We start from the raw sequence: 22,727 nt of genomic DNA, 5'->3' as shown, positions 1-22,727 counted from the left end.
AGAGAGAAACAGTGTGTGGTATGAGGCAGATTGCTCAGTTATCTAATTCAGGAAGTTTTTTGGGAGGGTGGGGCTAAGGAGGAAGGGACAGGAAATTCCCAGGAACAGAACACTCAGCTGTTCACGACATTCCTGCTTCTCATTCCTCCAAAGAAGGGAATCTCCACTGAACAACAGGATGCTTCTGTCAAGTTTGGGGCAGCGGGGAGGAAGGGAGTTTTCCTTACTTCCAGTAAAATAAATGTCAAGCGTCACCGTTTAATACACTTTGTGCAGTTCTACGATTGTATTGCAGATCTCGTCAATGTCAGGCAGCTCAGTATGTTTGCTCTATATACGGCAAATTTTAGCATACAATGAAGACATAACTGTATAATATATAGTGATATTTCTCCCTTTGATTAATACTAAAGCACTCAGACTTTAACTAAGCTCATGTTTATGCAGTGGTTCTCAAACTTTTTCTATCATGCCCCTCCCCTTAAAAAGCCAAAAAAAGGTCACGCTCCCAAGCAATTAACTATTTATATAGCACCTTTCAAGAGAGGAATGTCGCAAAGTGCTTGAGATAAAGTAAATACATATTAATTTGTACTGACAACATTCTATATAAAATCAAATGTAGGACAAAAAGGACAGAAATATGAAGAAAATAAATATAGCTACAGTAATAAATAAACACAGAAAAACAGGACAGCTTAAGATTAAGAAAGAAAAGGGGGATGACATGCAGCAAATGGCTACAGGCCGGAGTCAAACATGGGCCTCTACAGAGGCCTCAGCCATATGAAGGAACACACTCTACCAAGGTGGCCCCCATTTGTTCTTTTAATATTTATTTAAGTATTTTTTTGTTGTTGTTGTTTTAAGTTCATTTATTCATTACCATATTTCTGCATTTTCTGTGCTTATTTATTTATCTATCTATCTATCTATCTATCTATCTATCTATCTATCTATCTATTTATTCAACACTTAAGATATTTTTTGTCCTCTACAAATGATTGCCTGACTTTACATCGAAGTCACAGCTGCAACGCTCAAATGCAAAGAGAAGATAACAAGGAAATATTTGGTAAAAACATTGCGTTTAATAGAAGTGCAGTAATGTACAGCAATGACAGTGGAGGGGAGGATCAAGACACAAGAAGGAGAGAGTGAAATCATTACTGAATTCCCGTTGACGTTGACCTGAGCAGACCTAAACAGGGGTGTGACACTGATGACTGTCGTAATGGAGGAACTCCCACAGCTGTTCCCTGGGTTATCACAAAGTACATCAGAGCATTAACATCATCCTGGAAATAAAGACAGCAGAGAGGGGACACTCGAAAGCAGATTAGTAAAATGAGAGAGAAACACAATGTGGCAGCCCTGAGTAAATATTGGTGACTCCAGAAGCTACAGGACCACCAAGTCTGTAATAGTAAGAGGTATTAAGAGGTATTGTGCTGTACTTGTAGTGTTACCACACCCCTATCGTTCAATCTGCTCACGTCACACTCATCAACTGAAGTCATTTGGGCTGAGCTCTATTCAGAGAAAGGAGCGTATCACACTGATGTGTCATATGGTGGACTGATTTGAATGTCCAGCATCTTTCCAGGCTCTGTGACATTTGGCATCTGTCTGCAGTGACGATGTCTCAGTGTGGTTAAAAGGGAAATGCAGGAGGGGTCAATATGTGGATAATAGTGTCCAGTTATGACCAGAGAGGATGGAAGAGGGTTAAGTGCCAGTGCAGATGGATGAGTACCCACCTGGTAATAAGGTCTTTACTGTTCATCGTTTGCGTTTGTCTCAGCCTTACTGTAGTACCACCTCCTCTGAACAAGATGATACCAGCTCCTCCTTTATCTTCCTTCTCGGCGAGACCTTTGTGCGGAGGAGTCGGGGTTTTCTGGTGTTACAGTTCATCCTTTTCAGAGTCGGCTGCAGCATGGTTGCCAGCTTTCCTCACTCTCTCTCAGACAAAGCCACCAGGTGGACATCGATCTCAGACTCTGACAGAATCCTGGCACACGAACACACAAGTTAACGGTCGACATTTTTGTTCTGCCAGATTTTGTAGGGCCTACACACACAGACATGTTGAGAACACACTGAATCCTGTAAGCCCTTACTTTGATCTCATCCCTGGTTTTGGTTTTAGGGAATTTCCATTACAATACTAGTCTGTTTTTATCTATTTTTAAAAAATGACTGATTCATTATTGACCATGCCAGCACATGACCATGTTTTAGCGATTTAACGTTTCTTCAGTGTCAGCACGTTCAGCTGAACATCACAGATGAATTTTCTTTTTGTTTATTTTATTAAATGGATCAAGGAAGTTTGGCTAAATCAATCAAATACTCTGCTTCTCTTATATTCTGGAAATCCCTTTACAGCAGCAGCTGGACAGTGACAAAAGATGATTTCACCTGTTAACAATTCTTACTCATAACTCTCAATATATTTATTCCATTTGTGTGTCAGGGAAATACTCACTTGAATTTAGGGTCTTTTGTAGTTATAACTCCCACCTCCAGTTCTGAGGGCTTGAAGTCGATGGACAGGACAGTTGACAGACATGAGATAGCCGTCTGTTTTGAGAAGTGAGAAGAGTTGTTAAGAAGCATAAAAGGAAGGAGAGGAGAGAGAGATAAATTAAACACTGCCTCTGTGAAACAGATGCCTTTGGAAACTGGAGCTCACAGTGTCAAATACTCTAGAAATGTGGGATATAATATGTAAATGTATAAGGTGATGTTTGTATTTATTAATGGAAACACTAGGTAATAATTGAGTGCGTGACCAGTGAGCAGCATATCAGTGTGTGTGCCTTCATTTGCCTGTGTACATGGCTGTACACACTGGAACGTAAATTTGAGCTGCAACAATTTATCCACTAGTGGCCAACTATTTAACTGCAAGCAATTTGATCATCGATTAGTTGATCTGAGTACATTTTTAAAGGCATACTATGCAGGATTTTCAGTTACTGTTTGTAAATATACTCAACCAGCAAAAGTGAAAGTAAAAGCCAACCCCAGATTCACTGTTGTTTGATGTTTTGCCTCGCTATATTGTCTTTTTTCTGCACTGTGTCTCCTCAATACGTGCTGCTTACAGTCTGGAACCTGGTCACTGACTTTTTGTAAAGCCCTGAACTCACCCGAGCCCTTTGGGAGTACACATCCACAAATGTTCTGAGCACAGAAAATAAAACGAAAATAAGAATATCCAGGTAGAGGGCAGAGTCTCTGCAGAAAAAACACACCAGCACCCACTGAGAGTGGGTCATATGTGACGATTTAGAGAGATTACTTCCATATGAGTCTATATATTGTTTTTAGGAAAATCCTACATAGGATATCTTCAAGAAAAAAAAGTCAAAGTTCTCCATTATTTTCTTAAATTTTAATATTTCTGTTTTTTTAAATTCTATGTTAAGAAAAGTAAACTGAATATCTTTGGCTTGTAGATAAAAGAAGATATCTCTTTTCCCTATTTTCAACACAACTAATCAATTAATCTAAAAAATAATCGACAGATTAAGCAACAATGAAAATAATAACTTGTTGCAGCCCTTCAGCAAATACAATGTTTCTAAGAAGGACTACAGAGGAACAGCTGTTTTTCCATTAACATCCTTTGACATCTGAACAGAAGTTGTGCTTTCTGGAAAAGTACATATAGCCACAGCACACATTTGTCCACACAATCTCTTCGACTACCAACAAATATTAAATAGCAAATAAAGAGATGTAATTGCAAATTGTAGACATTAAATTAGATCTGTGTGATATATTCCCCTTGTCAGCATTTACCAAGGAAAATTCATCAGTATCTGGAAAATGTGAACTTAGATTTTGAAACAGAATATCTAAGAAATAAATGATTAGTTATTATATTAATATCAGGATTCCTACTGTTCCTGATTTATGTAGCTAACATCCATGATTTACATATTGATTCTACAATGGCTGCAATGAATTGGTTTCCGCTTCAGCAGGTTGGAAAAATCACAAAGTAATGCAGTAACATTCTAGTGTAGTGACCCAACTGTGAAAGTCCCAGACATTTCCTGACATCCAAAGCACTCCCTGACTTTCCCTGCCTAAAAAAATCTCAAACAATTCCATGACATCCAGTGCTAATCACAGTGAGGTTGCTCGAGGAGAAAATTACAATGTGGCATCATAAAAGTGAACAACACAGGGTCTAATAATAAGCACAGTTATTTTTGTGTATACAGTATATACTATACTACGTGTGTGTGTGTGTGTGTGTGTGTGTGCGTACCTCTATGGTCTGCTCATAGGTCCAATCCAGTTTCTTCTTGACTTTCTTCTCTAGGAAGCTGGTGGCCTCCGTCTGCTTGACCCCAGCTGCTGTGGCCTTAAAGCCACAATAATAACCAGCTGGATCACATTTATACAGCTGCGGACCCAACTCTTCATCCAGTCCGATCACTATCATGCCTGGAGGAGGAATGCAAGGCAGAGGGGAATGAAGACAGGACAGTAGAAATGGGGAGAAATAGGGCAATGTCTTCTATTTTAACACATGGTTTAGCTCTAAACTTTGCTATTTGAAAGGTAACTGACTTTTGTCAAGAAATTCAGAGTCTTTGTTTAATTTCTAGTGGTTTTCACAGCCTTTTGCAAAAACGTGATGACTAGACAAATACCATTTTTCAAGATATTATATGTAAATTGGAGCTTCAGATGTGTTGATATTCAAAATCAAGCTGTGATGAAAATCATCTGAAACCCAAATTACAATTAACAATCAAATACACACTAAAATAAGAGCATTTACCAGCTCTGGTCACAGAGGAACAAACAGAATACTATGTTGAAAGAGGATGGCAATAAGTGAGTTGGTTATATCTCTTAAACATATTTTTAACAGGTCAGGTTTGGGTTTAACCAATATCTAAAATTAACAGTCGTTAAGGACATGTTTCTGGATTTACAAACACACATGCACACTACTCACAGCAGCCTAGCGGCCTCATCTCAGCATTCTGTGTGTAGACTTGGGAGATGTCCGCAATGCGTTTGCACAACATGTCCACAGGTATCTCATAGCCATACTTATACATCCAGTTTGCTGCTTCATACCGTGCCCTCTGCACCTGAGACCTGCTATCAGCTGGAGGGAGGGAGAGGCAGAAAAAGCATTCCATAAATATTTAACTAAGATCTGACCAGTACATGAATTATGTTATATTATTGCTGAAAACAGTTAGAGTCTGAGCTTTTCTGACCTGCTCTGGAAAACTGAAGTTACATGCTACAAGTAGGTAATTTTCTTTTTCTTTTTTTGCAGGTTACATGCAATCATAATAGCTCATATCTTACCACTTCTGGTATTGGGTAGGTGTTTTCTTCTGACTAATATTATATAAAGATTTACTGCAACAAGAGTTGACACATGACCTCTCTAGGTTTTCCAAAAACAGCTGAAAAATTCTGTAAACGGACACATTTTTAGCTCCAAATGATGACATGATGAGTAGAAGCAGCTTGTACAGCTCTCCATCTACAACAATGTACTAGGAACGTGGCTATGGCAAATCAATGAATACATAGTAAGGAATATTATATTCAATTTCTGCCAATAGATGCCCCTAAATCCCATACAATAGATCTTGAAATGGCTCAAAAGTTTGGGTATTCACCATCATATGGACCAGACATTGCTTACCAGTCATGCCGGTCATAACACAGCCAATGTTCTCTGTAATTCTGTACAGATGCGTGACTGTTTCGGCATCCAAAAGCTTGTCCTGAGAAAAACACAATATCAAGACATTACCAACAAAAAAAAAAAAAAAAATACGGCACATAACTCCAACAATAATACAACAACCATAATGACAGCTATGGAATCTGACCACATGCTTTGTAAAGACACAGAAACACAAACTTCTGTGTGTGTTTATAATGTGTCTGTGTACACTGACCGGGACTTTCTTCTGTGTGACAACCACAACACAGTCTTTCCCTCTGACCGCTACAGACGTCAGCCCTCCCTGGTTGATGGCTTTGAAGGCATACTCTAAAGACAGACAGAGGCTAGTTGATTTACATGCAACTGTACATACACATAATTCTTACAGCAAGTACACAATTTACAACTTTGTAGCATACGGTGATATTTCAGTTTCACGTGTTTTGGTTTGAGAGGGCTTGAAACCGGCCTATCACAAATATTTAATGCATTTCAAGCTCTTTACATATCAAAGTAGGAAGGTTGCAATACAAATCCAATAAAAATAGTTTTCCTTGGACCTCCCTGAGTGACTGGGGAAATACCTGACCCTCTCTCCACCACAAATAACCAAATTTCCCAGTTTCTGGCTATAATGAATGGTGTGATTTTTGACTTTTTTCAAATAAAACATGTATTTTGAACCCACTTAAAGGTGCTACGGTTCGGATGGAATTTATATATACAAAATAAAGTCATTTAAAGTTGAATGTCCCTCTCGTAAACGGAATCGAAAATCATGACTCCATCCACAGTCCAAAAAAACGCATATCTGACGTGCCTCCTCCGTTTTCGGTAACCCCACTCCTTTCATAAATAACGAACAGCTCCTAATAATGACACGTTTGAAAGAACGACTAGCGCAAATAAACATTTGTAAGAACAGGGATAACTTAGTATGGTATGGTTTCTTAACTGGGCGCGGAATTAGCAACCAAATAATAAGTTCAACTCTAATAAGATATTTATCAAAACAGTAGCTTATGGTAGCAATACAAAGCTAAATTGGGGTAGCTAACAATCTAGCAGAACTGCACTAAAACGTACTGGTTAAAGTTTGTTAATTACGTACTGCATAACTTGTAGTTAGATACACAACAACCGTAGTTGCTCTAATCGTACCACGTTGTACTACAATACTTTATCTTCTGAATAACACTGAGTTATGAATGGGCTAGCTAGAAGCTGCTAGCTAATGTTAGCATGTTAGCTAGCAGTGATGACAGAGCAGGTTGAGTTTTGGTAATTTCTTTTGCGACTTACCGACTTGGTAGAGTCGTCCTTCCGGAGAGAAGATGGTGATATGTCGGTCAAACCCTGCACTTGATCCCCGAGACATGACGGCTTGATATAACTGAGAAAAAAAAGGTGAAGACTGAAGCTGAAACTAAACTGTGAGGCAACAGAGCCAAAACATGGCCAACATCTACACCGGATGTAATCGTATTCTTCTTCTTCTTCTTCTTTTAAATTACCGGCAGTCTTGATGCCTTGCGGCATATTGCTGCCACTAACAGGTCGATCTTGGTATCGCTCTAAATCTCTTAGTTTTATAGTGATCCTGTGGAAGATATAAAGTCCGTGACTGATTTTACAATCTGCATCTGGTTCTCGGAGGGATTTAGTAAATGACTCAATGTTACTCTCTGGATTCGGGTGTCTGAAACAGCAGCATACAGTTTTTCTCTTTGTTTATTGCACAGGTTGCATTCCATCAGTAGCATGTTTTACAGTTTGTTGTTGCTTGCAAAATCCAGAGTCCATCCTTGTGTTTTCCCATCTTTGCCAGATCCCATGAAAGTCCAGTGTCCAAATCTCAGTCTGGTCATGATTAGTTTGTATTGTAACCTTTCCTTTCAGTTTCCCACTGTCTCTGCCACTCTGCTGTTATGGCTTCCTTGATGATTGACAAATGTCATTTTCCTATATCTTAAAGTTAAATTAAAAAGCACAGGCCACTTAGTTATTTGGCGTAAATGCTTTATTTACATGGATACAGTTACACTAAAGCATGAGTTATGACTGTGTCTGTTCAGTGCTTTTTGCTGAGGCACAGCCATCGTTGTGGTACTTCATGTGAGCTCCTGTCCTCTGTGTCGTCGTAGGGAATGTGCCACGAGTCCGCTGAAGTCTGGATAATGGTGTCAAAGCTGAGAATACTCTGAACACACAAACATGCGCGCACACACACACACACACACACGTGCACACAGTTAATTTGTATACTTCTGACATTTGTGCCCACTTATCAACTCTATCTTCTAGAACCCCACCCTCCTCCTCCTCCTCCTCCTCCTCCTGCTTCTCTTCTTCCTCACCTGAAATTTGACTCTCCTGCTTGCTAAGCTGAGTCCATGCACTACCACCTGATGACCTCTCTGCCATTTGAAGAAGAGCCGTCTGGTGGCGTCGTCTGGCAGGCAGGCCTTGTGGTCCCTCATCAGGTCCCTACTCACAAACTGACAGTGTTTCCCAGAGTTCAAAGAGGCATAAAGCAAGAAGGGGTCATCCTCCGAACTAGAAACAGACCAAAAGAAAAATACATTCTCTTGAGAACAAAAATGTTTAAAATTAACTGAGGTACTGCACAGTATTTATGAATTGGTTTATTCTATGAATCAACCTCCCACATGTTGCATTCTGCTCCTGAAACACTGTTAGTAAATATTCTGTGTTGCTTTTTTTTCGCTCTCAGGAGCTCACATGTTGTCAGTGAAGAAGCAGTGAGCTTTCTGCTTGATGAGGTTCATGTGGTCTCTCCCCCAGTTTTTGGAGGGCCGCAGCATGTGTTTCCTCCCCAACACCAGGACGGTCAAGCCTTGACCCACCAGCTCTGACACTACCGCCAACAACTGAAACACACATATGCATACCTCAGTACTTTCATTTATGATAATATCAAAAAATACAACTTGGAACATATGATGACAAAAAGGTCTCTCTGGATGACAGCTCCAATAAGATACACAGCCACACCCAGTGGTGCATGTAGCAGCTCCTACATGACTAAGACAAATTTAAAACTAGTTTTTTACACTGTTTGCATCTACTTATATACTGCTGACTGTTGGAAAGTGGGGATGTGTGCGGCATGACAATGCTTGCTAAAAAGATGAAGAACAGAGATTTAAATACAGCAGTGTTACATATATACAGTGTGTAGTATATTGCACACACCTAAAGTCATGTTTATTTTTTAATTGAACTTCTGAATAAACCAACTTATTGCCACAGTAAAAACTACCACTACTACTTTGCTACTTTTGTAGCAGTAATCCAAGAGTTTTGTTAAAAAGAGATGCACTATGAAACCTCAGGAACTATTAGCTAAGCTGTAAAGTTCAACTTCAAGTTTTAGCTTATTGTCATGTAAAAAAATACAATGAAGTATTTGTGCTCAGCGGCCTACACAAAGGGTACGCACATTCACAGACAACAAAGAAACATTACCCACAATACACACATCATACAATCTACAAGCAACAAGCCATTTGTGATCCCACTGATTGTGGCTGTCACTGTTTTTAGATTTCTTTTTATTTTTCAGATATTGTAAAAGCCTTGTATTTTTCTGTTTTGAAAATTCTGTTTTCTGTCTGAATGAGGGTTCACCTTCAATGTATTTTCTGAGGCTTTAGATTAAATAAATGATGATGATGATGATAAATAATGTGCAATGTATAACAAAGCATCAACTGATCGGGAAGCTAAGGAAAGCAGCCGTTACTGAGACAAGTGGTGTGCGATTTGAAGCTCTGGTAAGAGCTGAAGTAAGTCTTTGGACCCTGGAGGAGCATGTAGATGTCTTAATTTTATATTATCTGATCTTAGAAGGCTGATACACTGTATACATATTTTTTTTAGCCATTCTAGTGGCATGGCTCTCTATTAAAATGTTGGTAAGTCAGTCAGCCAACCATTTTGGTCCATACTGAAATATCTGAACAACTACTGATGGATTGCACAAAAACTGAATTTTTTTAATAGACATTTGCGTTCCAATAGGAAGAAGACTGATTACTTTGGTGCTCAGCTGACTTTTCCTCTAGTGCCACCAGAGGGTTGATAATGGTTTTTTTTTTTAAGGAAAATGTCTCAACAACTGTTGAATGGATAGCCATGAAAGTTGGTGCAGACATTAATGTCCCATTTTGGATTTTGTAACTTTGGTGACTTTTTATCATGCGCCATCATCAGGTCAAAATTTTCAATTTGTCCATGATCAAATACTGCTTTAAGATCAAATACCAGTAAAACTGATCACATTCCCATTAGCCTTAGCTGCACTTTGCATTTAGTGCTAATTAGCAAGTGTTAGCATGTTCACACCAAGCTAAGATGGTAAATATTGTCACATTTTTATTGTGTACTGATGTCTTCCTACTAAACATATGCATGTTAATATTGTCATTATAAGTGTGTTAGTATGCTGATGTTAGCATTTAGCACCAGCACAGCCTCACAGTTTCAGTAACATGGCTATAGACTCTTACTATTTTCCTTTTTTAAATTCAGCAGTTATTTACATATTGTATACATAGCTTTGTCCCTTACCTAAAATGTTATTCATACAGGCATTTGAATAAATGTTGCTTTCGGTGTTCCTGATAAAAATTTATATGACTTCTGCATTCAGTTTGATCATGTATTTAACTTTCCCATGAACTAGATGATGAGATCAGGAAATAGATTTGTACTTTGCTTTGTCTTGCGGCCACATAACATCCTGAGAAAGATGTGACATATTTCAATGCAGAGACAGAAATACAGATACAGATACAGATAACACATACAGATGACAGACAGACCGATGTGGGTAAACAGACACGTAGGCTAGGTGTTGTTAAAATCAGGTATTGGCCAGTTATAAAGGCACCTCCTACACACATCTGCTCACATACACTGCAGGGTTAGTCATAGTGCAACCAGCAGAAAAGCCCCTGGGTTGGACAGACACGAATGTAGGAAGAAGATCTCAACTGTAAAACTGTGTGTGTGTGTGTGTGTGTGTGTGTGTGCATATGCAGAGAGGATTCTGAATGAGTGCTGTTAGACTGTTAGACCCTGTTGAGTATTTATCTTTTCTCTTCCCTCTTTTTGTTGTACCACATTTTGCATCTGTGTACATCTGTGTGTTTTCTCACCATCTCTGACTGCATGTGTTTGTTCTTGGTGATATTTGCGACATTCAGTCCATCTATGACCACATCAAAAGCTGGTCTCCTCTCTACAAACGCCTTGAACCGCTCCAACTCCTGAACAGACAAATAAACAGACAAAGACAGAGATATTTTGAGAGAAAAAATGGTCAGTGAAGGAGAAAAATGGATCAAAATAGGCTAATTATAACTGAATATTACATGCTTTTTGTATAGAAGCTCAGATATTTCATCGAAAAGAATGTGGGTGTCAAAAGAAGCATCTTAGAGGTGCATCAAAAAGCAACAAGGCTGACAACAGACAGTTAAGTTGCAGCGTATTACATTTTTTCAATATAAATATACAGGACACAAGAGTCTATAGCAGAGGTGTACATTAGTCATATGACTTGGACTTGAGTTATACTCAAGTCCTGAAGTAATTGACTTTAGATTAAACTTGATCAAAAAGACTTGTAACTCTACTTGTCCTTAAACACCAATAATTATTTGTGACTTAACTTGGACTTGAGAGTCCTTTATAACTTCCCTCAAGCCCAAAGATTAAATAGTATGTTATTTAAAAGTGTGCCACAAATCAATTCATTTGTTTTTATTCCCTGAATCAGCTAACACGAATGGCATTTATTATCAGCAAATAAAACTCCAGATCCATGTTGTTTGAACTGATCAAACAACGTCAAACTCACATACAAAAACTATGATTGGTCAAGAAAAAACTGGAACATGTGGGCCAAAAATTACAGACAGACACAACTACTTCCAACAAACAAATTAATACACGTTTCACATTTACATTTTTTTTTTTTTTTGTCAAGAGCACATTGAGGAGTGAAGGAATATTTTAAGACTTTAAACTCAAAGTTTAGGACTTGACTGCACTTGAATGCAAACTCTTGCAAAACACTACCTTGATCCCACCTCTGAACTGGCACATTGTGTAAATTATGTTTACAATAACAATGCTAATATGTTGATATTAAGCAGGTCAAATTTATCATGGCTACAATCCAAACAAACCATGTTAAAATGCTAACTGTTAAAATGATAAATAGCAGCAACTAAAACAAAGTACAGATGTGCAGATATTTTGCCAAAGTTTCATGGCAACCCATCCAGCAGTTGTGGAGATATTTCAGTCTGGATCAATACATTTGGGTAAAGTGGCGCACTATACTTGCCAATTTTCAGTAAAGGCGACTTCTTTACAAGCTGGCAATATAACTGCTTAATTAACTGGAAGTTTGACTGAGTGTGTACAGTCTTGCAAATGTACAGGAAAAGTCTGCAGAACTCTCCAACAACAACACGCAAGTTCCTTGTTGTGGTGGAGGAGAGTTTCTGAACTCCACCTGTGAGCTGTCTGGCCTGATGGTTGGCTGGTTTCCTCACTGACTGATCAAAGGCCTGCCAGTAATAAATCTACCTGGACTTTCCTTCTCGGCACTGAGCTGGCAGAGGGCCAGCTGGCAGCTGGATTGACAGTAAAATTCTCAGTTTTATGATAAAGACTAATAGCTAATAAAATATACACACTGACAACCAGGAACCTTTTTCTGTTGGACAAAATTTACTTTAGATTAGATTCCCACTAAAGTGGTCACTCTATATAAACTTATCTCTAAAAGTGTATACAGCATGAACTTTAAAAAATCCAATGTGGAAGGACATCTGTAGAGATTCAATCTGTCTTAAACTTAAAGTGAAAGTGCTGTTATGCCTCCTGTTTTTGTGTTGGTATTTTTGCATCTTTAAGTGGTTGTTTTGTGTATCTTTGGGGTAATGTGTATCATTTTGAAATTTTGTGTCTCAGTGACTGTGTGTGTTTTTGTTCATTCAGGGTTACTTTGGGGTAATTTTCCTTTTTTCAGTCATTCTGTGTCCTTTTGTGCTGTTTTGTTTCTTGTAGCCATAAATGTCTCTTTGTGGTTGTTTTGTGTCTCTTCGGGGTAATTATGTGTCTCTGAAATGATTAAGTGTCTTTTTGTTCATCCTGTGTTTCCTTGGGGTATTTTTTTCCCTTTTTTTTAAGTCACATTGTGTCTTTCTCTACATATTTGTGTTTCTTGTTGCCATTTCATGTCTCTTTGTGGTCATTTTGTGTCCTTCTTGGTTGTTCTATGTCTTTTTGTGGTCATTCTGAGTCTCTTCCAGGTCAGTACGGTTAATTTCAGTGACATTTTGCAGCTGAGAGACACTTAGGGTCCAACTGTCAGGAGAAGTGTTTTCACTTTGTCATATTAAAGGTACGATTCCTGCAATGTGGGGATACTGTTGGCGGGTGTAGTTTGGTAAAAGAATGACTATAGTAATCTAGTTCCATTATATTGGAGAGAAGGCAGACTTCTCTTCAGCCGATATCTCCAGCACTTGGCAACTCACACCACAACAATCTATAATGATAAATAGCACTACAGGTGAGAGCAAATCTGTGTGTTTTTGGTTTTAGGGTGAATAGTCCTTTAAATTTTAATACAATTGCAGCACATAAAATGCAACAGTCAAGTTACAATTTGTTGAATATTTTTGTCATCTGTGAATTATGAAAACCAAAAGTTTTCTGTAGTGCGGGGAAAAAGGAAGACTTCATCTGTGTTGCAGCTTTGTACCGTAAAAGGAATGTAGCGCTGAGACTTAGAATAGGTCTCCAGCATGGGATCATTGTTAGTACTTTCACTTTTAGATAGCGGCAGTATGGAAATAGGTTGCAGTGAATTCCCCTGGACTTGAAACTCATCTGCGTGCACACTATCGCACACAATCAGAATGTGACCATATAAAATGTAAAAAAGGTGGAAATATTCCTCCTCTGCTGGCACACTACTCTAGAAAAAACATCTTCCAAGCTTTGTTGACACTCCAATACTGATTTTAATTGCTTTAATTCACAAACAACATTTACACACACGCATATACACACACACACACACACACACACACACACACACAATACATACATTGGCGAAGAAAAAGAGAAAGAGTTTGAGCAAAGGAGAAGGAGGAAGAGAGAGACGGAGAGAAAGTCCAGTATAATTATCCAGGGACTTTCCAGAGCTGATATGTGAAACCAGTTCATTGTGCTGCTGTGGATGATATGACTACTTAAAACACACACACACACACACACACACACACACACACACACACACACACACACACACACACACACACACACACACACACTTGCATACATTAGCTCACAGTGCCACTTATGCACCATTATTACACAAAGCAGGACAGTATTCTGTATACATACCCTCCAGCATTACCATTGACGTACAAGAAAAACCCTACATACTGTAACTGACTGCAGGAAACTGGCTTTAATAACATCTGTTAATTTCAATTTTAACACTTTAGTAGAAGCTTCCTGTTTAGCTGATCTCAGTTCTAACACTTTTTAAATGCACCTTATACCATGCTTTTATATATGCACTTTTATTGCGATAACAAATACTTATTTTGTTTTTAGATAATACATATTTCAGTAAAATTATAAATTGTTTAAAATAAATGTGATTAAAACTATCTATCTATATTCCTATCATGCATTTTTCAAAAGCATAATGTGATACTGCAACAGATTTCAAAGCTCTATATTGAAGAAAAAGTCCTCTCTGTACATAGGACCTATTGCATTCCTTTACATTATATTAAAGATTTACATGTTTAGCAATATATTATCACATATCTATCTAAAGTAGAATTAGACCAATATTTTATTAAAACTGCCATCAAGGGTGGAAAGAAACTACACCCGAATGCATTTAGTTGCATAAAATGCTACCTTACACTAAAGGCTTGCAGTATAGCCATACTTCTGAACGTTTTGGTGGCATCTCGGCACGATAAACTGCCAACTCCATCAAATACGCTGCCTCAACCGCACCACAGCACACCACAGACCGTGAGGAATGTAGCTGCTGCAGTAGAGGGCCAATCACATGTCACATTAAAGCAAAGAATGCTTGCAGTGATTGGCTGCGAGCAAAACCATACAAATAGCCATTTTTCTATATCTGGGTACAAAAGGATTAAAAGCGGGTAGCGTTTGACTGTAGGAGTGTCAATAATTCTTTGTACCATTTAATGCAATGACTTAAAAGTATTGAATATAGATACTCAGCCCTTCTTGTAACTATGCCAAAATATGTTCTAAAGGCCCAACACATGAAGCTCCTTTTGGCTGAAACACACACTGTATGCAGATGGGTTATTTAGCTCTAACAGTGTGGACACAAAAACACAAAGGCAAGTGTACAGGTGCACAATGTAATGCAACACAGTACAACAGATAGTCAAAAATACAATCTTTGGAGAGCGTTAGATGTTATATTTAGTTTTTTAGAAATAGGGGGGCCAAAGTATTAAAAATTGTCCTTAGATGTAATGCAAAAAGAATGCATCATCGCATAAAGTGCAGTCTAAAATAACTTTTTTTTTTGACAAAACGAGAGTTAAACATAACAGGTTTTGCAAAGCTGGTTAATGGTGTTAGTTTGCATTAAATTCATAGTTTTCTAGTCATTTGGAATGTCAAAATGCATGAATCAGGCATGAAAATGCAAATCTGTCTCTGTTCCATTCTGCATCTGTTGCTTCACTGTAATGTGAAGCACCCCGTTTGCCTTTAAATGCAGTGCCTTAAATTGAGGAATTAATAAGGTCGAGTTAAACAGCACGTCTGCCTGCCTTCCTTGGTCTGTCTCCTTGGCGGGAGGTTACTGTGGTCCAGATTCACATGGTCCTCCACATGCTGGAAATCCCCTCAATTTAACTAACTGTTGCACCAACAAACTCCCCCTGACTACCGCAAAACATTAAAGGAAAACATGCAAACTTTTTCTCTGTTCATAAATGAAATAGGACATATTATTAACTACATGATACTGATGTTGCTAAGTTTCTTTTTTGTTTCTGTTTTTAAGTTTATTGTAGTTGGCATTAAAAAAAAAAAACAGCCAGTACATTCCAATCCAATGAAAAGCTTGTGTCCTGGGTCTCTCTCCACACAGACAGTGCACATATGCAGGAAAGATAAAGTGATAATTGCCTTCCTTGGTTATAAAAGTGGCATCCAACTACACATACAGTCCTCATTTTGTATTTAACTTTGCGTGTATGTGGGCACTGCCCTGTTTGCAAGCATCAAGATGCTGCTTATCTGTGGGCTGAAGCTGTCTATCACACAGGTGGTGTGAGTCCCAAAACCACAAGCTGAATGACTGATACTCTCATCGATGTAATGAGCCTTTACACACCACATTTTGCTTTGTGGTCCCTGCCATCTCAAAATAATGCAAAAGATAATAGAAAAGTAAAATACTGCAGTACAAAGCAACAAATTAGTTTACCTGACATTTTGGGATATTTGCTTATATATGTTCTCATAGAGAGAAGATTAATATCACTCTGATATCTGTCAGTCACTTTGTGAAATATGAAGCAATAAGCATAAAGACTACTAACAAAGATAAAGAGCTAGCTTCTAAAGCTCACTTATTATAATAACAATGCCATATCTTGTTTGTTTAATCCATAAAATACATGTACATAATGACAGTTTGTTGTGTGTTTCATGTAAGACACACTACCACCAGCATGAAAATGTAGCTCAGCCAACATAACAGTTTTGTTAAATTACATTTGTTACAGTTATGTTACATTATTAAGATGTATTAAAAACAAATACAGCTAAATAATGTAGAAAAGGTACATTACTGTAGCTTAACTACATTATTAAGATATATAAATCTGCTAATACATCTTAACATAGAGGCTAAGGTAGATTATTAAGATGTATTAGCGTCTTATACAACTTAATAATTCATTCACTCATTCATTTATTAGCAGTAACTGCTTATCCTCTAACGCAGGGGGGCTGGAGCCTATCCCAGCTGACGTTTGGCAAGAGGCGGGGTAAACCCCGGACAGTCAGAAGGGCTGACCCATCAAGACACACAGCCACTGATGCTCACACTCACACCTACAGCCAATTGCAGTCACCTGTGAACCTGATCCCAACATGTCTTTGGAATGTGGTAGGAGGCAGGAGAACCCAATGAAAACCCACACTGACACGGGAAGAACATGCAAACTCCAAAACAAAAGCCCCCACCCACCCACCCACCCAAGGTCTGAACCCAACCCCAAACCGGGTTCAAGACTGGGACCCTCTTGCTGTGAGGTGACAGTGCTAACCAGTACACAACCCTGCCACCCAGCTTAATAAATCTTAAATTGCATTAACTTAAACAACTAACTAAGCTTTGTTAGCTACATTAGTTACATTAGCTACATTGATAAGCTTAATAATGTAACCAATGTTCATTAGTAAGCTTTATTAGCATCTTTTACAACTTAATAACACAGGTAAGGTACATAATTAAGCCTTATTAGCATCATTTACATCTTAATAATGTAACTAAGGTATATTATTAAGATAAACTAGCATCTTATACAGCTTAATAATGCAGCTTAGGTACATTATAAAACTGTTAGCATCATATACATCTTGATAATGTAGCTAAGGTACTTTACTGACACGTATTGGTGTCTTACTTGGCTTAATATTATAGCCAAGCGACATTATTTTAGCTAAATTGCATTATTAAATTGTAAATAACCCTAATACCATTTAATAATATTATCAGGTAAATTATTGAGCTAATACATCCATTTTTATCAAAAGATTTAAATAAAAGGTAATGACTTTGTTATGCCTCATAGCATGATGAGTGGAAACAACAGTGAGTAAGCTTTATCAATAACAGATCAGGGCCTTATCGCAATCCAAAAAAAGGGATTTTAAAGGCCAGAAAACCTCATACTGACTGGGTGGTATCGTCCTCTGTGTCTGGGACTGCTTATTAAATATCAAAGTCATACCAGTTCCAAGAAATGTGTCTTTGAACCAGATGTACGGACAGCCACCTCACTGTGTCTGACGCTAATCTTCCTTTGAAACAACTTCTTAGGGTACGTCAAAAGGAGATCTGATCAGAAACTGTTTTACTCTGTTTCATCTAGATAATGAAAGCATCTGCTAGAGTTTACTAAGCTGTTGCAACTAACCTCAACAACCAAGTGCTACATGTGTACCAATGACGCCATCTAGCAGATGTTTGGAGATTGAAATCTCTGTAACATGCTGCTGACAGATAAGCCTCGAAACAGACATCTGATCGCAATTTTCTGCACATTTTTGAAACATGTTATTGCTATTAAAAATGACTTTTTTCAATTAGAAAAATGGATGGCTAAAACACACTATTTCAAACTGAAAATTTCTTATACGTTCTCAAAACGCCAAATATAAAAGTTCACAGACTTTTGACACCAACCATGACTAGCATTATGTATTATTAATCATGTACTGTATTAATATAAAGGTTCATGGACATACTGCTTAATTGACTGATGAATTAATATCACTCAAATACATTATAATTATACATTATAATCTGCAAATACCTCTTTATATTACATAGCTGCGTACACTGAAATGAATTTAAACAGTTCTTAGAGACCCACGTAAACCCTGCTCTGTATGTGTGTGTGTGTGTGTGTGTGTGTGTGTGTGTGTGTGTGTGTGTGTGTGTGTGTGTACCTCTGGTGTCGTCTTTTTAAAAACATCTTGTCCTTGAATAATGTCCGTCATCACTCTGTCTTTCAGCTGTTGGTACTCCTCATCAGTCAGCCAAATGGACTCTAACTCAGAGCCACAACACTTACACACACCCCTAAAATAACACACACAGATATTACAGATATGAATGACAACATGTAAGCTGAAATTAAGAGTTATGTGGAGGTATGAAGTGGTGTAATTACTTTAGGGTGGCTCTGGTCCATTTTCCTGTCCACTTTTGCCCTTCGAGACTGAAGACAGGGAGGAAGAAACAGACAGAGAGTAAATGAATAAGAAGGAGGAGTTGTGGGTTAAGGTGTATGGAATCATGTTGAGTTCATACAAACAAGGGAAAAATGACGAGGTATAAATGCTGGTTTGCAATTTCATCTATCTGTAGACTTATCTATAGAGGTAAAGAAAAAAGGGCTAAATCACCTAAAATGCATTAAGAAGCCACATCTAAACACAACATGTCAGGGCAAAATTTTAGCAACAATGTTTGCTCAAAATTACACCAACTGACCACATTGTGATTTTACAAGCAAGGATTTTTTGTCTTTTTCAGACTTGACATTGATATCATATACATATAGAGACTGTCAGTTTAGAGAACAGATTAGAACTCTCTTACAGAGCTGAGTAATGTCAGAATCTGGCGATACCATATATATCACAATACAGGGACTACAATTCACTATATTCAGATTCAAAATATTGCAATATATATTTTGATACTTTATCCAAGGCAATATATTGCATTTTCGAAAATTTGTTTAAAGAGCATACCATATGCATAAAACCTCATAAAAGTGTAGTTTTTAATGCAATCAAAACAGTGCAATCTGTACGTGTATTTATCAAAATCCATGTTAAACGTTAATAATATGTTAGAGTGGGAATCAAATCGCTGAAGATAGATTATGACACTGCTAGCCAGCAGTCAGGGTTTAACCACAACAAAAAAATAACCACTGCCACAAAAATTTACTGTAAAATAACAATTAAAAATCAGAATTGATAAAGCATCACCAAACATAACATAATATCATAATAACAATAATAACATACATGTGTCCCATGTGTTGATGCGTTGGACTATTTGTTGACGTATGCAGTGGTTATTGCGTGTTCTTGCTTTTAATGTGCCGTTTAGTATTGGCTTCATTTCTTTTGTTTTTTCTGCAGTGTGCTTTTGTTGCTTCTATTTGTAATGTAATCAGGGCGTCCTTGTAAAAGAGAACTTGCTCTCAATGGCCTTCCCTGTATAAAAAATGGTTTAATAAATAATATTGCAATACTAAAGTGTACTGATACTTTCTTGCACTACTATACTCTTGTACCTCTCAAACCAGGTCTTGATGCAGTTGGCGAGGCGTTGTTGGGGGTAAATGTTGTTGTTCCTCATGTAGAGCAGAATCGCCTGCAGCCTCTCCTCATGCTCAGACTGAGACACTGTCTCCGTCCTTTTTTCCTCCTCAGTCTTCCTTTCTGCCTTAAACAGAGCTTCCCAGGTATCCTGGTGCGGGCTAAGTCCTTTTTCTATCAATTCATCATAAAGAGCCCAGGCAGTGCTCCTCTCACCATTTAGCATTGCCCCTGAGATGATATCACCATAGTTGCGCGATGATGGGGTAAAGACCTTTTAGGATAACAGTAAAACCAGGTGATTATACAGTAGGGAAGTCTCCAGCTCCAATATGAGTGTTGAATGTAGCATTCACAACATTGCTCACCTTCTTAAGCTCCTGCAGGACCCCGAGAGCCTTTCTCCACCTCTCCGTCCGGCTGAAGGACTTGATGAAGAGGCTGCAGGCTCCAGGGTCCAGAGAAGAGAAAGTTCCCAGCATAATGTCATAGACATCAACAACCTCGGAGTCGTGGCCACCCATCACACACAGCGTCAGGTACCGTAGCAGCAGCTCATAAGACAGCGTTCCTTTTTCCACGGCTACAAAAGTGAGCAGGGACCTGTGGAGAAACAGAACGTTTGTAACATACCCAGGCTTTATCCTTTAACCCCCTACTTGGTTATTCAAAATGAATTTAAAATGATAGTGCCCGAGATTTAACCCAAAAATATCTACTGCTGTTAGGGATGCACAATATTGGAATTTTTGCTGATATCAATACCAATGTATAACGACTCAGCCAATAACCGATACTAATATTGATATATCTACTTTTATCCCCACCAAATTTTAGCATCAAGTCTCTTCTGTAGTGGAATCAACATCATATTATGCATACTCTTAGCGTTACAGCCCACCAGCAGATGGAATCATAAAATGCAATGCTTTTCAATGTACATAATATCCATTCACTGTGTAAAAGCAAAATACTTCAACTTAGGGGTCAATGTTTTGTACATACTCACTTTCTCTTTTTTTAAAAAAAATCTGTTTGTGATATCTGCAGAAATCTGCATGTTGACTAATATCTATATTTCATTTTAAAGCAAATTTCTGCCAACACTGTTGATTTGCTGAAATCATCATGCATCCCTAACTGTGGAATTGGACCGCAGCACAATGTTTTTAAAATCAGATACACAAACACTCTCATCCTCCTCTCACTTGGCAATATCCAGCTCTGCCATGGCCTTTATCAACACAGTCATCATCTGTCTATCAAAGTATTGTGGATTCCCAAGAGACTCCTTCAGCTTCATCCATTCAGTGACGGAGAGTGGCTGCTCAGGAGGCTGCAACTTCACTGTAAAACATTCAAGCTTTAAGGAGGGAAACTGGACAAATTATATCCAAACACTTTCAGAAATGTATTTAGACTTATAAATCAATAAAAACATAATTTTATAAAACTTTAAGTCTTCAGGCTGTTGACTGAGCAAATTTAGCAAGGAAAATATGGATTTTTGTGCAAAATTGAACTGCTTTGTTAACACCTGAAACTGTAAGAACAAAACGAAGCTTTCCTGAATGTAAGAAGACGGCCACTAATGTAGACAGGTCCAGTGTGTCCTACCTGCTCTGCTGGTTGCCCTCTCTTCAGGATCCTCCTGATCATCCAGAGATACCAGAGCTGATTTCCTCTTCAGCATCTCTGTCATCCTCTTGGCCGTCCCAGCAGCAAACACAGATTTTGATACAGGAGACCTACGCCAAGCAGTGGAGCTTTTATCGCTAACCTCCACAGAATCACGCAAATACTCCTCTGTTCTACGTCTGATGGTGCTATTCTTTACTCCCCCATGTCCCTGAGTCCATCCACTGCTCCTTTTGCTTGTCTGTCCGTCTCCTGGATAAGGGTTATTGTCTCTGGTGCACAGAAAGCGTGCTGAGGGAGGCAGCTGTGATGACTTATACAGAGAAGTATTAAGTGTAAATAAAGCTGAACGTCCCTGGTGGAAGAAAGGCTTTAGGGGATTCAGGCATATTCTGACCTTTAATATCAAAGTGGAGCCCATGTTAGCCTCTGGACCTGCGACAACTGAATGTAAAATATGTATTATTACACTTCACATATACTTTAGTTATAAACCAGCTATAATATTTAGTTTACATGCCACATAAAGACCGTAGTAACAAGCACAAAACTAACACCTAGCCAGCTAACCTTGTTGTTTCCAAATGACACCAGTTACTTTAAATTACTATCACTCTCTCGTTGGCTCTAAACATCATTGCAACAGTTTTAATGTGACTCACAGTCCCCCTCGATATCCACATTAAATCATTAAAACAACTTTTTCCTTTCGACATAACATCATTTACAAACACACAACTGTAAGCACGCTCGAAGTCGCATACATCGACGTCATCAAAGCTCGACAGCTTCCTTCGTGAGCTGCGTCAAGTTGAAATCATGGATGTATTATAAGGAAACAACCAGAGATAAACGGAATATGACAGTTTGTATTAAAATGAAGAAATAAAATAAAAATGATCACTTGGAATAAGAGAAACCAATAATATTTTAAGCAAATGTCCAAATATTCATTCATATTCATCAATTCATATACATCAATTCCACCAATTAAAAAATACCTGTGAATGCATTTTATTAACCTATAAATAAAGAAGAAGCATTTGTGTATATTAACATAAAATACTTGAATCAGTAAACTTCTAACTTACTTGTGAATCAGGTTTGTGTGAATCTCAATGCGGATTTGCATTTTATTAATTTATGCGTTTATTATTATTATTATTAT

General features: G+C 38.1%; 2 protein-coding genes across 4 annotated transcripts; both read right to left on the bottom strand.

The window, feature by feature from the left end:
- Positions 1–1,069: 1,069 nt before the first annotated feature.
- psma6a (proteasome 20S subunit alpha 6a) lies at positions 1,070–7,195 on the bottom strand. The gene is made up of 7 exons (XM_042500512.1): positions 7,028–7,195; positions 5,958–6,052; positions 5,699–5,780; positions 4,988–5,143; positions 4,289–4,467; positions 2,492–2,586; positions 1,070–2,014 (listed from the first exon to the last, which is right to left on the bottom strand). Exons 1-7 carry the CDS (start codon positions 7,101–7,103, stop codon positions 1,957–1,959), a joined length of 741 nt encoding a protein of 246 aa, XP_042356446.1. The 5' UTR covers positions 7,104–7,195; the 3' UTR covers positions 1,070–1,956.
- Positions 7,196–7,727: 532 nt separating this feature from the next.
- LOC121953628 (protein only RNase P catalytic subunit) lies at positions 7,728–22,324 on the bottom strand. Of its 3 annotated transcripts, none has more exons than XM_042500817.1 (11): positions 21,957–22,324; positions 21,539–21,872; positions 21,130–21,268; positions 20,290–20,524; positions 19,897–20,195; positions 18,757–18,804; positions 18,533–18,665; positions 10,909–11,019; positions 8,468–8,616; positions 8,083–8,281; positions 7,728–7,925 (listed from the first exon to the last, which is right to left on the bottom strand). In XM_042500817.1, the coding sequence occupies exons 1-11, from the start codon at positions 21,978–21,980 to the stop codon at positions 7,797–7,799; spliced, it is 1,800 nt and encodes a 599-aa protein (XP_042356751.1). In that variant the 5' UTR covers positions 21,981–22,324; the 3' UTR covers positions 7,728–7,796. The 3 variants fall into 3 exon arrangements, with proteins under 3 accessions (XP_042356751.1, XP_042356750.1, XP_042356749.1); XM_042500816.1 differs by having other exon boundaries at positions 21,539–22,003; positions 22,130–22,324; XM_042500815.1 differs by having other exon boundaries at positions 21,539–22,324.
- Between the last annotated feature and the right edge of the window lie 403 nt (positions 22,325–22,727).

This window comes from Plectropomus leopardus, chromosome 14, assembly GCF_008729295.1.
Source record: "Plectropomus leopardus isolate mb chromosome 14, YSFRI_Pleo_2.0, whole genome shotgun sequence".
NCBI classification, from domain to species: domain Eukaryota; kingdom Metazoa; phylum Chordata; class Actinopteri; order Perciformes; family Serranidae; genus Plectropomus; species Plectropomus leopardus.
This window is presented reverse-complemented; position numbering and strand designations above follow the sequence as displayed.

What these genes read in the sequence shown, in the direction of transcription:
- LOC121953628 (XM_042500815.1), bottom strand. Translation starts at nt 21,980, where the DNA reads ATGGGCTCCACTTTGATATTAAAGGTCAGAATATGCCTGAATCCCCTA. An exon ending in TCCTGCAGGAGCTTAAGAAG is followed by an intron (nt 20,196 to 20,289) that starts GTGAGCAATGTT and finishes TTATCCTAAAAG; the next exon opens with GTCTTTACCCCATCATCGCG. An exon ending in GCAGGAGAGTCAAATTTCAG is followed by an intron (nt 7,926 to 8,082) that starts GTGAGGAAGAAG and finishes TTGTGTGTTCAG; the next exon opens with AGTATTCTCAGCTTTGACAC.
- psma6a (XM_042500512.1), bottom strand. Translation starts at nt 7,103, where the DNA reads ATGTCTCGGGGATCAAGTGCAGGGTTTGACCGACATATCACCATCTTC. An exon ending in GATGAGGCCGCTAGGCTGCT is followed by an intron (nt 4,468 to 4,987) that starts GTGAGTAGTGTG and finishes TTCCTCCTCCAG; the next exon opens with GCATGATAGTGATCGGACTG. An exon ending in ACAAAAGACCCTAAATTCAA is followed by an intron (nt 2,015 to 2,491) that starts GTGAGTATTTCC and finishes TTCGTGTGCCAG; the next exon opens with GATTCTGTCAGAGTCTGAGA.